Source organism: Coregonus clupeaformis, chromosome 4 (genome assembly GCF_020615455.1).
Source record: "Coregonus clupeaformis isolate EN_2021a chromosome 4, ASM2061545v1, whole genome shotgun sequence".
Lineage (NCBI taxonomy): Eukaryota > Metazoa > Chordata > Actinopteri > Salmoniformes > Salmonidae > Coregonus > Coregonus clupeaformis.
Window position 1 is genome coordinate 16,108,480 of NC_059195.1, and position 15,779 is coordinate 16,124,258.

General features: G+C 39.9%; 2 protein-coding genes across 2 annotated transcripts; one reads left to right on the forward strand and one right to left on the reverse strand.

Annotated features, from left to right (window-relative positions):
* Positions 1 to 16: 16 nt before the first annotated feature.
* cir1 (corepressor interacting with RBPJ, CIR1) lies at positions 17 to 6,621 on the forward strand. The gene is made up of 10 exons (XM_041865534.2): positions 17 to 260; positions 667 to 761; positions 1,366 to 1,439; positions 1,560 to 1,573; positions 1,917 to 1,969; positions 2,061 to 2,109; positions 2,568 to 2,685; positions 3,627 to 3,733; positions 5,504 to 5,589; positions 5,721 to 6,621. The coding sequence occupies exons 1-10, from the start codon at positions 189 to 191 to the stop codon at positions 6,322 to 6,324; spliced, it is 1,272 nt and encodes a 423-aa protein (XP_041721468.1). The 5' UTR covers positions 17 to 188; the 3' UTR covers positions 6,325 to 6,621.
* Positions 6,622 to 9,572: 2,951 nt separating this feature from the next.
* On the reverse strand, positions 9,573 to 12,135 carry LOC121556155 (transcription factor Sp9). Its single transcript, XM_041870046.2, has 2 exons — positions 11,985 to 12,135; positions 9,573 to 11,449 (listed from the first exon to the last, which is right to left on the reverse strand). The coding sequence occupies exons 1-2, from the start codon at positions 12,003 to 12,005 to the stop codon at positions 10,157 to 10,159; spliced, it is 1,314 nt and encodes a 437-aa protein (XP_041725980.1). The 5' UTR covers positions 12,006 to 12,135; the 3' UTR covers positions 9,573 to 10,156.
* Between the last annotated feature and the right edge of the window lie 3,644 nt (positions 12,136 to 15,779).

Consider the following 15,779-nt stretch of genomic DNA (forward strand, 5'->3'; position numbering starts at 1 on the left):
AGTGTGGTTAATGTTAGGATTAAGGTTAGGTTTAAAATCACATTTTAAGAAGAAGAAATTCTAGAAATAGGCGGGGTGTATGACTTTGTGGCTGTGGTAATTAGTAACGACAGTTTTGTTTTTGTCAGCGCGATTTTACCAACGTTTCGCATTTAATCCCCTAGCTAGCTAACTAATATTCTTCAATCATGGGGAAGTCATTTGCTAATTTTATGTGCAAGAAAGATTTTCACCCTGCATCTAAGTCAAATATAAAAAAGGTAAGTGGCAAAATCTTTGGTCTAGGTTTGCTCACCAGGAAGTAACTAAATTAGCTAACTATATAACCTAATTTGGATTTAGCCAGCTAACAGTTATCTAGATAGCTGAATAAAGTGTATTTCCAACTTGAACATATCACCTCTAGATGTTATTTAGTTGTGAGAAGAATGATCCCTAGCTAGCTAGGCTTATAGGTTCGGTTGCTAGCTAAATCAGTCAGCTAACATTAGCAAGCCAGAATGAAGCTAGCTAGCTAACATAGATGTTAGCTAGCACAGTAGCTAGCTAACTACATTATGTAACATTAGGAAAGATAACTAGCTACGTCCCATAGATACAGTACATTTACTAGGATACAAATGTGACTTGGCTATTCTCAACGTTATCCATTTTACCATCGTACAGGTATGGATAGCAGAGCAGAAATTAACATTCGAGAAGAAGAAGCAGGAGGACCTCATGAATTCTTACCTAAAAGAACAAGACACCTACAACAACAGGTGGGTTACAGATATTCCGAGGATCTGTGGCTGCACAACATGATCCAGATACTTGGAGCTCAATTAGGCTATGCCTTTACATAGGACTTCTTATTAGTCTCTCATTATTTAACCACTGGAGGTTGCTGTACTTGTTAAGTATTGTAGTGTATTAAGATTATGACTTTGATAAGGTTTTAAGGGGAACCTGAGAGGATGTTTATTTAGTTTCAAAGAGAGCCGTTTTTAGGGTGACGCCCCATAGAAGACAGGGGATTGGACAGTAGAGGGAGCAACCCATATTTTGGGGAATATTATAAATACTGGGTTTGAACAAAGAACGTTAGAGCGGCCATTGCAATTTGGGAAACACTGCTCTCCGGATGCTATATACATCTGTACACTTATGCTGAAATCTTGTGATATGAATAAAACTTATGATCAAAGTTCAGTATAAGCGGACTCCTTTGTTACAGCATTATTAGCAACATTTGACTCGACACTACAGTATGTTATCTAAATGTATACCTATATTTTGTCTTGTGTAAAATCACAGCTCTAATTGATCATATAACAGATTGAAACCCATTGTCTGACGTTTCTGTTGTTAAAATCTTTCTCCTAGACTGTTGATGGGAGATGATCGTGTGAAAAATGGTCTCAACTTCATGTATGAAGCTCCACCTGGGGCAGACAAAGGTAACTACATCCATCCTGGTTCTGCCGCTTTAGATGGGCATTTTTACCATGCTAAACAAACCATGACTTTCCACTGATCTCTGCTCTCCTTTCTCACCCTCTCTGCACTCTACTGAGAAGAAGAGACCAAAGAGGTAAGCACCTGATGTTTAAAATCTCTCTCTTGTTCAGAGGCTGTAATATTGCCCTTTTGTGGGGAAAAACTCATTCTGATTGGCTGGGTCTGGCTCCCAAGTGGGTGGGCCTATGCCCTCCCAGGCCCACCAATGGCTGCGCCCCTGCCCAGTCATGTGAAATCCATAGATTAGGGCCTAATTTATTTATTTCAATTGACTGATTTCCTTCTGTAACTTAGTAAAATCTTTGAAATTGTTGCATGTTGCGTTTTAAATTTCTGTTTAGTATACTTTGGTAAATGTTGTAGATTTAAATGCATGTGTTGGTTTATTATTGTATACATTGTATCTTCTCTTATAGGAAGGTGAATCAGAATACAAGTTTGAGTGGCAAAAGACGGCCCCTCGAGAGAAGTAAGTCACTAATTGTGTTGATCAGTACAAATATTTAGATGACTTGAGTTTAAATGTACATTTGTTGATACTTTCTCTTTCATCTATTTAGGTATGCCAAGGATGACATGGCTATTAGGGATCAACCATTTGGAATTCAGGTGAATAAATAAATATATATATATATATATTTACATTTTTAGTCATTAAGCAGACGCTCTTATCCAGAGCGACTTACATGAGCAATTAGGGTTAAGTGCCTTGCTCAAGGGCACATCGACAGATTTTTCACCTAGTCGGCTCGAGGATTAGAACCAGCGATCCAGTTTAATTAACTCAAATGACGTACCTATTGATAACAATCTGCTGTTTAATATGATTATCGTCAGCGCTAAATACTCTTCTGTTAACAAACTTGTGTGTTGGAATTTGACACTTCGTGGTGCTAAAGGAAAAGGATGATGTTGAACTCAGGATTACAATGTGTTTATTTACATTACGGCATGCATAGCTGCATAGTACATGCTTTGCTTGACGTCATCCCAATTGGGTCCTATTGGAGGTATTATGAGTGATGGAATGAATGGATGTAAGTCGTCTAATCACCTGTTATTCTCAGGTTCGCAATGTGAGATGCATCAAGTGTCACAAATGGGGCCATGTGAATACAGACAGAGAGTGCCCTCTCTTCGGCCTGTCTGGGATCAATGCCAGCGCTGCACCTACAGAGGAAGCAGGTACAAATAACGATCTGTTTTTAATTGACCTACCTGGATAAATAGAGGTAAACAAGTTAGCTGATAATTATAAATAATAATTCACAGACGTACTGGTTTATTTAAAAAAAGAAAAACAATTTATCAAGTTTTTTTTTCATACTTTCATTCTCAACAACCAAATTACCTTATATTTTGCATCAATTTCTTAGAAATAATTTGAATAACGAACTTGTGATCAATTTATGATGCACCTATGGCACCAAAAACATGCAATATTAATTTGTCCAATAGAATATAATTCACTATTATTACATTGTATATTTGTGAAAAGTCTGTACTAGAGCTGGGACGATAAACCTAAAATTATCGGCACCAACCATACCGATCACTTATCTCTGCCGTTGATTGTTAATGGGACAACTGATGGCTACAACCATCAAACTAGTAGTAGTAGTTGAAAGGATCATTTTAAAAAACTGTGGTGCACATTGTTATAAACTTAGCGTTCTATTTATTGTTATCGCATCAATTCAGGCAGTTTATCGCAATGTGGATTTTTTTTAATATCACCCAGCTCTAGTCTGTACCTTGTAGCATGTTGTAGCAATAGTTGCCATAGTTCCTAGTGTCCTGTGGTGCTGATTCTGACTCCTACAATCAGGAAGTGGAATAGTAAAGTAATGTTTACCGTGGGACAGTCCTGCGCATGGCATTGATAGTGGAGGCCATAATGGAGCCCCTCCTGTGCCGGGAGAAAAATGCAAGTATTGTGTATTCTGATTCCCCTAACCGCTGCTTTGGGAGAATGATATTGTATGATTTGCTCAACCAGATGACGAGTGAGTTGATTTGGTGTCCCTTTCTGTTAACAAAGCCGCCCCTGAATTCCCCACTGTGGAGGCAGTGGTGGATGTAGGCAGACATCAATGGGACTTTGAGGCTGTGATTTGTGCTAACAGGTCCGTCGATGCACCCCTCTGAGTTAATGGCGGAGATGCGAAACAGTGGGTTTGCCCTGAAGAAATGTGTCCTTGGGAGAAATTCTACTGTTTGTGATCCATCGCAGGTAATCTTCTGTTCCTCTTCCCCCCCTGAAGAAAAATACCAACAATATCAATGGCAGGTCCCTGGTCTAAATGTGATTGTTGCAAAATGCCCAATTATCAGAGTAAACCACAGCGCTATTCCAGTCGCTGCAAGTTTAATGTTAGTCAATTGGGCAGATGTGATGAGACTAACTGGAAATTATAGGAGTGTTGCAACACAAGATGCAGTAGTATATACACTGAACAAAAATATAAACGCAACATGTAAAGTGTTTGTCCCATGTTTCATGAGCTGAAATAAAAGATCCCAGAAATGTTCCATATGCACTAAAAGCTTATTTCTCTCAAATGTTGAGCACAAATGTGTTTACATCCCTGTTAGTGAGCATTTCTCCTTTGCCAAGATAATCCATTCACCTGACAGGTGTGGCATATCAAGAAGCTGATTAAACACCATTATTATTACACAGGTGCACCTTGTGCTGGGGACAATAAAAGGCCACTCTAAAATGTGCAGTTTTGTCACACAACACAATGCCACAGATATCTCAAGTTTTGAGGGAGTGTGCAATTGGAATGCTGACTGCAGGAATGTCCACCAGAGCTGTTGCCAGAGAGTTTAATGTTCATTTCTCTACCATAAGCCGCCTCCAACGTTGTTTTAGAGAATTGTGCAGTACGTACAACTGGCCTCACAACTGCAGACCAGGTGTAATCACACCAGCCCAGGACCTCCACATCCGGCTTCTTCACCTGCGGGATCGTCTGAGACCAGCCACCCGGACAGCTGATGAAACTGGGTTTCCACAACCGAAGACATTCTGCACAAACTGTCAGAAACCGTCTCTGGGAAGCTCATCTGCATGCTCGTAGTCCTCACCAGGGTCTTGACCTGACTGCAGTTCGGTGTCGTAACCGACTTCAGTGAGCAAACGCTCACCTTCGATGGCCACTGGCATGCTAGAGAAGTGTGCTCTTCACGGATGAATCCCGGTTTCAAATGTACCGGGCAGATGGCAGACAGCGTGTATGGCGGCGTGTGGGCGAGCGGTTTGCTGATGTCAACGTTGTGAACAGAGTGCCTAATGGAGGCGGTGGGGTTATGGTATGGGCAGGCATAAGCTACGGACAACTAACACAATTGCATATTATCGATGGCAATTTGAATGCAGAGATACCGTGACGAGATCCTGAGGCCCATTGTCGTGCCATTCATCCGCCCCCATCACCTCATGTTGCAGCATGATAATGTACAGCCCCATTGAGCATGTTTGGGATGCTCTGGATCGATGTGTACGACAGCGTGTTCCAGTTCCCGCCAATATCCAACAACTTCGCACAGCCATTGAAGTGGAGTGGGACAACATTCAACAGGCCACAATCAACAGCCTGATCAACTCAATGCGAAGGAGATGTCGTGCTGCATGAGGCAAATGGTGGTAACACCAGATACTGACTGGTTTTCTGATCCACGCCCCTATCTGTGACCAATAGATGCATATCTATATTCCCAGTCATGTGAAATCTGTAGATAAGGGCCTAATGAATTTATTTCAATTGACTGATTTCCTTATATGAACTGTAACTCAGTAAAATCTTAGAAATTGTTGCATTATTTTGGTTCAGTGTAGTTTAACCAATCACGCTGATTCTATTAATGTGTTACTTGCTTCCTCTAACCATTTGTGATGTCTCTTCTACATTAAATTGTATGCACATTTAGTTAGTATTTGATGTATGCTTTTTTATTTTAATTGTTTGATTTATTGTGCATTGTTGTAATACTGTAGGAGTATGTCGCCAGTGAAGAAGAGGAGGATCCTGAGGTTGAATTCCTGAAGTCATTGACTACTAAACAGAAAGAGAAGCTCCTCAGGTAGAACACTCATTCATAAATGTAGTTGTTTTGAATGTAAATATGCTTATTGTAAAATAAGACAAAGGATGATTCATTGAAAAATAAAAGTAAACGTGATCTACTAACATAAATTGTCTTTCTTTTTAAAGGAAACTGGATCGTCTAGAAAAGAAGGAGAAGAAGAATGACAAGAAGGGCAAAAAGCAGAAGAAGAAGAAGAAGAGTAAAGGAAAGCAGAAGAAGAAGAAGCATGATAGTAGTGACAGCTCCAGTGAAACTAGCAGTGACTCAGACTCTGACAGCAACTCTAAGAGCCAGAAGAAGAGAAAGGACTCCTGTCGTGATAACACGAAGAGTGAGGGACTAGTCAACAGTAAGACCAAGGCCTCCTCTCACAGGAGCAGGTCACGGAGCCCAACCTCCAGACAGAAACTGCACAAAGACGATACCAGAGAGGAGAAACAAACAAGGGCTGAGCCAGGCAGGAGCGAGGGCAGAAAGTACAGTCCAGAGAGAAAGATGAGGATGGAAGAACGTCAGGAGAGACACAGACACACCAGCAGGGAGAGACAGAGAACCAGCAGCAGCTCCCAGCCTGGCACAGACAGAATCAGGAACTGTGAGAGAGACAGGGACAGAGGTAAAGACAAGGTTCACAGTAGGGATGAGGGGAAAAGTAGAAGAGCGAGGAATAGAAGCAGGAGCAGAGATGGAGCGAGGGATAAAGTAGCAAAGGAGAGGAGTAGGAGCTGAGATCGGGGGAGAGAGAGGGGAGGCGAAGGGAGTAGAAGCAGGAGTACAGGCAGAGGGAGGCAGAAAAGAGCCAGAAGCAGAGATAGAGCTGAGAAAAAGAGCTGAGCTGTGAGAGTAGACAATCTTACAAAGTGGGCCAGTGATAGCCTACCTTTTTATTTTGCTGGCCTAAACAAAGTGAATATTTTTCGACACGAACGTGAAATGTTTTCAAGGTTTTATGATGCTGCTGTTAATGTCATTTTTTTCTTAAAGTGTGCTCACTTTATTAAACATTAAACAACACTTAGAAACCAACGTTTTATTAGCCTGCACAGTATTGGTCATGTTTTGATGTTACCTGCTATTTGGCTGCTACAGCATAAAGAGAGCGCAGACCCTCAAATACAGTTATTTTCCTCCGCTAGAGGGCAGCAGTAGACCTAAAATAACTTGAACCACAGATGCATAAACAAATGCATGTCTTGCATGCACTTCGTGGTTGTCATTTTAGTCCCCGATAACCCTCTTCAGAATACTGTAAAAAATATTATAGCACCTCGAAAATATATATTTTTTACTTCGGTTTGGTGAAAGTGTAGTAACCCACTGGGCAACATTTTTTGTTGAATTAACGTTGTTTTCACGTCATTTTTGGAAAACGTGGAAAACTGATTGGATTTGCAAAAAGTCGTCAAAGTAATGGAATTTCGTATTTTTTTCACCCAGCTTTTAACCTAAATCCAATGACATGGTGAATTGTTTTTTGTTGATATCATGTTAGTTGACAACTCAACCAAATGTAAATCAAAACTAGATGTTGAAATGATGTCTGTGCCCAGTGGGAAGCTGTTCTGTTCTCACATGCTTGTAACCGTGTTTCATTACACTTGTTACAAGTCTAGCCTAATTATGTAGGCTTGTTTCACAATGGTCTTTTGCAACAAGTGCCCTGAACAGGAGCATGGTTGACTAATGACACTCAATCTCTAAGTGTTCAGTAGCCTATGCGATCCATATGAGTAGGCCTGCATAAGTGATTAGTGTGTAGACCTCAAGTTTGTTTCAAATATTTAACACTGAAGACCCAATTCTGAATTCAAGTCAATGCGTGTAACTTTACTCTTAGTGCAAAACTCAATGCATGATTTACGCAACACTGCGTGCCTATTGGCCTTTAGATATTACTTGTAAGCTACCTGCATGACATGATCATCGTGATGGACAAAACAGAAGAAACCATGAGGTCATTGGGGTTCAGTGTTTTGGAGCTATATATTTTTGGAAAAGCCATAACAATTAGCTTAGATGGATAACTAATGTCGATATGATATGCTTTGATAAGAATTCCTGATCAGGAAAGTCGAGAATTGCTTGCACGTTTTATTTCAGTCGCTTCATATTTGTATATTCTGTGTAGTCAATTTAACTGTTTGCAATGATGCCGGGAGGTGTGCACCAAATATTTTTTGCGACCTTCCATTGTGAAATTATGGACATTTTTTTAACCCTGGGGACAAGAGGAGAATGGCGCGAGCCCTTTAGCAGCGAGATGTGTCCCGTAACGTCGCACTGATTCTCTTCTTTGAGCTCTCTTTTTATTGTGGCTTGAAAACAAAGATGACTTCTGCCTAATGCTCAGTGAGAGGGCATTCCAGGGAAAGCAACAAAGCGATAACTGACAGCACTTACTGTCCGCAACCCCAGCCGTCTCTCTCCCAAAAGCATTTGGACGTACTTAACGTTTTGATTTTAACCACCTTTTGTGGCCATATAATTGCAAACTATGTTAATGATTTACAGCAAAATACTTATAATTTCCGTCTTTATGGAAATGGACGAAATTAAAATTCACTAAAGTGTTTAATGAAAATAACCTATTTGCCCTCATGAAAACCGTGTAATGTAGACCTACCAATAAACATAAGCGGCCAAATAACCCATTTTAAAAAATGAGAAACAACATTTTCCAGAAGAAAAAATTACATCAGAAAGTCAATGCAAATAAACAGCTAATTTATAAAAAATAAGCACACTTGCAACTGCAGGTTACATTGATTATTTTTTTATGTTGGTCTATATTATAGTAGCCTAATTTTGAATAGGCCTATTTTATTTTAAATCATGCCTGCATATTTAAAAGGTCACATTGATATTAAATGCTAAATATATGATATATGCCTTTGTTTGTTTTTTAGGCTTTTTAGTCTTCAATTTTAGTTGTTTATTCTTGAACTCGAATTTTGTGGTCATTATAGAAAATATAAATGTTATTTTTCGTCGTTATTTTCCTGATCTCTCCCTTAAACCCAGCCAACACAAAAGGAAATGAAAATAATTTTCCTCTATTGCCTTCTGGTCAATTTAACTTCCTCTTCAGGAAGAGGTTGTCTAGATGAGATGCCTCTCCCTAATGTATTCCCAGGCCTGGGCTCACGCTGTAATTATTCCCTGGGTTTTTCTTTGAGATCGGACGCTGCACTGGGTAAGCACAAAGAAGTCAGAGAGCATCCTTGAACCCTTTCAGTACGGGGCCACTGATATTCAAATAACATGCAGGAACCATTTGACTGCACCGCGACAAGAGCATTTCAAATGTATCATTTGCATATGGCTTTTTACCACTTCTTTTTTTTTTGAAAAGTTTAGAAACAGTTCCCATAACATCAAATCAAGTGTATAGTTTCTAGGAAAGCTTAGAGAGGCTTTATCCTTATTATTAGACTGCCATCTTTCCGTTTGACATGCAAATTAAAGCAGTTAATTTGGACAATTAAAATAAATATTCAGGGAGCCTTTGTCATCAAAACCCCCTCGGAAGCCCCCAGATAAAGTAAAGCTGAACAAATGATGTCTCGGCGATTAATTAGATATTTGATAAGACACGAATCCCTAATCGCAAATACAAGACACATGGGGGCTGCGATGTGCTCCAAGTCATAATTAATACCATTTAACAAGATTTTCATTTGGGCATGAAATGTATTTTCCGGCCATTTACTAGGGCTATTGATTTATTCCTCAGAGAGAATGCATGTCAATGTGCGATTGCCTATATCAGCAATGTATGATTGATTTTATGTAATGAACACTCTTGCTTATCTACATTTTACGTTTGGCAATCGTATTTATCTACGATTTATCCCATCAAATCGATTACCTTTTTTCATCATTCATTTTCATTTCGGATAATGAAAACAAATATGGGACACAAGATAGTAAAACATTCCCATCACATGACTACTGCCTCAGATTTTACATCATTTTAATTATGAGAAAATGAAAGGCTAATACGTGTGATTTTATACAAGTAAACATTTATATATTTTTAGCAAATAAATGAAATTGTTAACTGAATTTAAAAAGCTGTGTACATACATATCCACAAAGTGCGTTTAAAGTAAACTCCCTGAATTTCAGGATCCCAAACACGAGTAAAACAATCATAATTAACAGTTACATGAAAATAACACACTGTTTGTTGCCAATATGTACAAGATGATGGCGACTCACATGGGCCAACCAAGTTCTTTTGGGTTAGCTCACCCCTTTTACGCACTGATCCGTTTAAAAAGTCCTCTAGTTAATTTTTAAGTTGACAGCTTTATAGTCATTTTCATATTATAGCCTATAGAATAATTCTGCTTTTCGTTTGATGGTTAATAATGAGTTGAACATTCAATCAATATGGTGGTAAGATCTAATTATTTTTAGTTTTCAAATGCTTTGCGTAAAATATTTTTTTCCTCCAATACTGTCTCTCAAACCCAGACCCGTTTTTATTACGTGCCAGTTTTGATAGCCTACTGGTCATTTGCTTTATAAAGTTGGTTTCGAAGTCAAATAACAGCCTTCAGGGCTCGTCATGAGGAGATGGGTCCTTGATCGTGATTCTGGGGTTTACCCCGTCTAAAATGAGTTCTGGGGACTCGGACCTGGGGGTCTCCAGGTTACTGGTGTCGGTGTCACTGTCGCTTCCTTTTTTGCCTTCTCCGCCACCGGCAGTGTGGGTTTTAATGTGCTTGCTCAAATGGTCACTCCTCATAAAGCGCTTGTTGCATACTGGGCAAGCAAACCTTTTCTCACCAGTGTGGGTACGGAGGTGTCTCTGAAGTTCATCTGATCTTGTAAACCTTTTGCCACAAAATAGCCAATTGCAGACAAAGGGCCGCTCGCCAGTATGCCATCTCAAATGAGCTTTAAGGTGAGAGGTTTTGCCATACACCTTACCGCACCCAGGAATGTGACAACTGTGAAGTCCTTTCCTCCGGAGGCTGGCCCCTGCAGGCCCCAGCCGCTCAGCCTCCTGACAGTTCGGACAGTCGCATGTGGCTCTGCCGGAGTACCTCCTGGATGACCTTGAGGAACCAGAACTGGAACCTGCAATCATAGCGTTGGCGGCAGAGGCGTCCGTGTATGATGGAATGACTGTTTTGAATCCGTCTTGTGTTAACAGGTGTTGGCTAGTTGATAGAAGATGAGATGCCGTGGGACTTATACCGGTTGAGCTGAATGCCGAGTGTGTCAAAGTAGAGAAGTCAGGGTTATAGCCACTGAGCTGAGAGTGTATGGCTTGGGGGGTCCCGGAATGCAGGGAGGTCTGCAGCGAGCTTGCAGGGTTCTGGACCTCGAGCCATGAGCCAGGGTTGGTGTGAACGTCCCACCACGCGGACGCCCCGTTCGTAACATCGCCCGAGATGGTTGAATGGAAACCAGACTTGTACCACGACTCATACGGATGTGCCATCCCTACCCTCGGATACAGGGTTTCTGCTGATGTGTGGACTTTGGAGATGAAGGCGGATTGCCCAGACTCTTGGGACGAAATGCTCGCTGAGTTGGAAAACAGACTGCTGTACTCTGTGGAAAACGCAGAGGAGGTTGGGGAGGTGGAGGCTAAGCAAAACGCGCTGTTGCCTGTGCCAGTAGTTGATGTAAATCCGGTCGATCCGCGGCTTGTTGCTACAGTGAATCCAGGGAGACTGGATCCCAAGTTGCAACTAGAGGAGGTTCTTTTCCAAGGATGAAAACCGCCTTTTGAAAAAGCACTGGAATCAGGTAGAGTGGTAAGGGGACTGGTATTGCCAATTTTGTTACAAGTAGCAGCCAGCATAGCTAGAGGGGTAGTTCCAAATCGTGGTTCTTCCTGTAAAGAGATACATATCTGTATTTTAGAACATTGCAAGCAATGTAAATAATATAGCCTACATGTATTTTCTAGAAGTATAATTTGCGTCTGCCTATGTGGTCGTCCAACCGTTCGGTTGTCACGCTTGTTTGGATAGCAATAAGTGCATAAGCTACTAAATGATTTACCGTAATAACGGATAAAAAATACATTTACTGAAAATGTTTATTCATAAAGAGTGTATCAAAATGTGACCTAAATATCCACTGAAACAAATAAGTTTACTGCGTGTCTCGAAAGTTTGCTCATGTGGGTATAGCCTATAATGAAAGTTGGCAAAAGCTCAAATTCTTTTGATTGAGGAAAGTGGTCTATAAACAGATATGAGTCACAATTTACAACATCTAAACAAGCAGTTTTCATACCTATAACCAACAAAGCTGAAGGATAAAACAGCAATGACCACAAACTTTTTAGTAAGCGAGAAAGTATAAAGCCTACTTTTACGCATGTTTTACGCATGGAATTGAAAGCCAATATTTTGTCGCCTTACCCCAAGTATAGACGTAGCCATATCCAGGGCCTTTGCTAAGTTGAATTGGTCACAATTCTGCAATAGTGTACTTTTCCAATTCGACTCAGGCACTGTGCTTTACCGTAGTCACACGATTTATCTCTTGGCTCGGAGCTCCTACACTACCTAGTTGTAGAGAGCGCGTTCTTTGAAGTACAGCTGGCAAGAGCAAGCAGCCAATCTAAGTGCTGGATTCTTGGTAAGGGGACGAAGTGAGCCAATGAGAGATCCGACCAAGGACAGAAACGCTAAAAGCTTCACGTCAATCAATAACTATTGTGCGGCTCTGACTGTCAAGCAAGATACGATGTGGTGTTTTTATACATTTTATGTATTCTCTCATCAAGGCTCAATGTGTCCTTTCATTGTAGATCGAGCTCATTTTGGTGTAAACCAGTCCTCTGAAAGAGGTAAGCATTTGATATGATATATTTTATTTAGAAGACGCACTCTGTTGCATTTCCTAAAGCTTTCTGACAAATTGTTTTTTATTTATTTCATCTGCAGCTTCTAATTGAAATTGTTTTCTCTAACTGCATATTATTGTGAGATATAATGTTCTGATGTAGGCTATAGCTGCCACTGGCATTTATCCCTCGTGGAGTGCCAAAAATGTTTTATGTTTCATGACATGACATGAGGGGATTGGTGATTATTGAAAAAATATCTAGGCCTATAAGAATTGCGGTGCCTTCATATTTGTTAAAACTAAAGCTGTCATGCACTTTAAGGAATGGAAACGTCTTCATTTGCAGGGCATGTGCTTGCTCACACCGTCCATGGACATGAATTTAAGCAGAAGTTCCCATACACTCACCAGGAGGCCAGAAAATACAATAAGCTGACCCATTATCACTGAATAATGGCTGACTGAAGTGAAGACGCTTGCAATACAAGGTATGTCATTCAACAGGTGAATTATCTTAATGTTTCCATAGGCTCAAGCAGTGTTGGCATATGTGCGTTAAAGAGAGTATCGTGGACTTGTGTAGGTGCGTGAGCGCGAAGTGCGCTCGCGCCAGTCAGCCTGCCTGCCTGTCTGTGCCAATTTACGCGCGTATGTTGAGTGTGTGCTGGGATATTTTTGGTCATTTAAAAAGTGACAATTAACTTGATGAGTGGTTGGTGTTCTAAAGGGTTACAGCCTGTAAACTGTACTAAAATAAAAATTATTTGAAAAATATTGCCGACATTGTCATAATAATCACATGAGATGTTGTGTCCCTAATGTCAGCCTGGCGAATGCATTTCATTCAACGATGCAGGCTGATTTCATATGGTACAATGAAACCATAGAGCATTGCACGCTAAAGATTTAGGCTAACTAAATATAACGTTTGGAGATACAATTGAATCATAGAAAAACCATGGGGAGCTCATCAACGTAAACCTTTTTTCCGCCAAATGACTATAGTTTTTTTCTTCCTCTGAATACATTTTTTAAAGATCACAATGCAATACATGTCAACGTGTTTCACAGCTTGTTAAAACATTTAGGGGTAATGACATAATGTAACAATGGCCTGCTTTGGTGTGAATCATCATCCCTTTAAAAGTTAAAGCAATTTTCCAGAGAAAGGCTTCACTGAAAGCTGTGCATTACAGTATTCAAAACGGGCAAATAATGCTCCATTATAGAGCTTGAATGCTGCCAGTCAGGCAAGCGCAATTTGTTCAAAGGCTCTCTCTGCTTTAAATCCCCACCTTTGGAGAGGTGAATATAAAACAATTTCATCAAATCCAACGATTTTTGCAATCATGGCAATTTGAGTGGAGTGCTATTAGCACTATCAAATGTCGATTCTGCATAAACAAATGTGATTGTAATGCCAAAGTAGCTCGAACAGCCTGGTAAGATGTGTGTGAGCATGTAAGGATGCATTTCTCTTACTGTTTTTGGCATGTTTTGTAATTACAATTCGAAATGTTTTGTCTGGTGTAATGCAATTTTGGTTAAAATGAGGCCCATGTCATTATTCTGATTATCTGGTGTTGATTTTTCTATATATAATCATATTCTGGTGTTATCTAACTCTTTATACTGTATTTCTGTTTTCGTCTCTAAATAAAAGAGAAATAATTTATCAACAAGCTAGGCGAAGATAATGCCCTCGATGGAGTTCTCGCTTTTAATTAGAGTGATTATTCCCACATGATTCAACATCTAACTGATCATTGAAACACTTGTATTATGAAGTTGTAAGGAAATATATAAGGAACAAAACTTTAGAGGTGTAGGCAGATAGGAACACCAGAGCACTAAAACAACGATTAGATTTCAAGATGACAGCTATTGCCAAAATGTTGGTTCACATGAGTGCCAATACTCATTTTGAAACAGTGTTGAATATTTAGTAATTTTGAATGGCATTGTAAATGTACTTGAGTTTGACATTTCATACAATTTCATGTAGGCCTACCATAATAAAGAAATGATAGCATGTCGATGTGCGTAATAGTTGGTACCCAATGCCAGCATCCTTGACGAACTCTTGTCATGAAAAGTATTTTAACAGTGTCATTCAAGTGGGAATTTGAAGTTGAATCTCGCATGCAGGATTCCATCCGAAAGCACTTTTCTGTGGCAATTAGGAGCCTATTACAAGTCATTAGATTGATCAATGTACCTTAAACAATGAGAATGATTTATTTGGTAGAATAAAACGTTGTGCATCTATTGTGGTGAGGCTAAGTGACGGTGCATCGATCAAGGCGTTCAACAACAAAAGATACATGATTAATCCAAACCTATTCATTTAAATTCTTGGTACAAAAGGCATTTGACTTGCCTCATCTAGATTATTAGAGGCTCGTTTTATGCAGGTTAAACGATGCTGGGTGCTGGATTAGAGCAATCTTTCTGGTCAGTTACTGCACTGATTAATTTGCTTTGGCCTTGAGGGAAGTATATTTGTGGACAATTAACTAATCGGTGTAATCTCATGGTCGGGATTGTTGGAAATCCACAGACCTACACCTGTTTCTGTCCAAGGGGTGAAACAATGTAGGTGCAATTATGCCATGCTTCAATTCTAAGTAGTTTAATATGTTAATTTATATCATCTTAAAACAGGTGTATGAAAGTCTACAAAAATGAGGGACATTTAAAAAAAAATAAGTAGCCTACAAGCAGATACAGATGGTGCTTGTTTGGGTCATGCTGGTGGTAGCCTATTTCATTTTTATGTAGAACACAGTATTTTCTCGTAAACTCAGGTAATGTTTAACTTGTAAAATCTATGTCAAGATGTAGGCCTATCTCCTTTTATATGATTTGTAGACTAACGCACCAGATCGTCGAAGTGAGTAGGCTATTTGCATATGCAAAGACTTGCATGCCATATCGTTCTCCATGAATTTTGAATGTACAGTATTCAACCTGTTTCTCGTCCCCGCTCTTGCACGGTAATTATTGCTGAATGCCTTTCACATTTTTCATCCGATGTTTGTACATTTCTGGTTGTCAAGGGAGTAAAAAAAAAAGTGTTATATGTGGGAAAGACTGATATTCACTATGCAATGGCGCTTAACAGGCAGATAGATATACAATCATATTCGTGTTCAGTATGACATATTTTTTTTTATTGGGGAGGGAGATAACCCTTAGGGAAAAAACAGGGCTGTGGCAAGGAATAGCCTAGAAGATTCACATTGTTAAAGGAGCAGTAATCCCCCAGCTGCTTACTTGCTTTGATTTAACCCTCCCTGATATGAGGTGCAGCCTAACCAGCACACCCTGCCACTGTAATATTCTGTGTTAGAGACTGTCATTTT

Bases quoted from the DNA above. Each gene is read 5' to 3' on its own strand.
- cir1 (XM_041865534.2), top strand. From the start codon at position 189: ATGGGGAAGTCATTTGCTAATTTTATGTGCAAGAAAGATTTTCACCCT. The intron at 762-1,365 runs GTGGGTTACAGA...TCTTTCTCCTAG, and splicing joins CAAGACACCTACAACAACAG to ACTGTTGATGGGAGATGATC. The intron at 3,734-5,503 runs GTAATCTTCTGT...GTAATACTGTAG, and splicing joins CTGTTTGTGATCCATCGCAG to GAGTATGTCGCCAGTGAAGA.
- LOC121556155 (XM_041870046.2), bottom strand. From the start codon at position 12,005: ATGGCTACGTCTATACTTGGG. The intron at 11,450-11,984 runs GTAAGGCGACAA...ATCTCTTTACAG, and splicing joins TGGCTACGTCTATACTTGGG to GAAGAACCACGATTTGGAAC.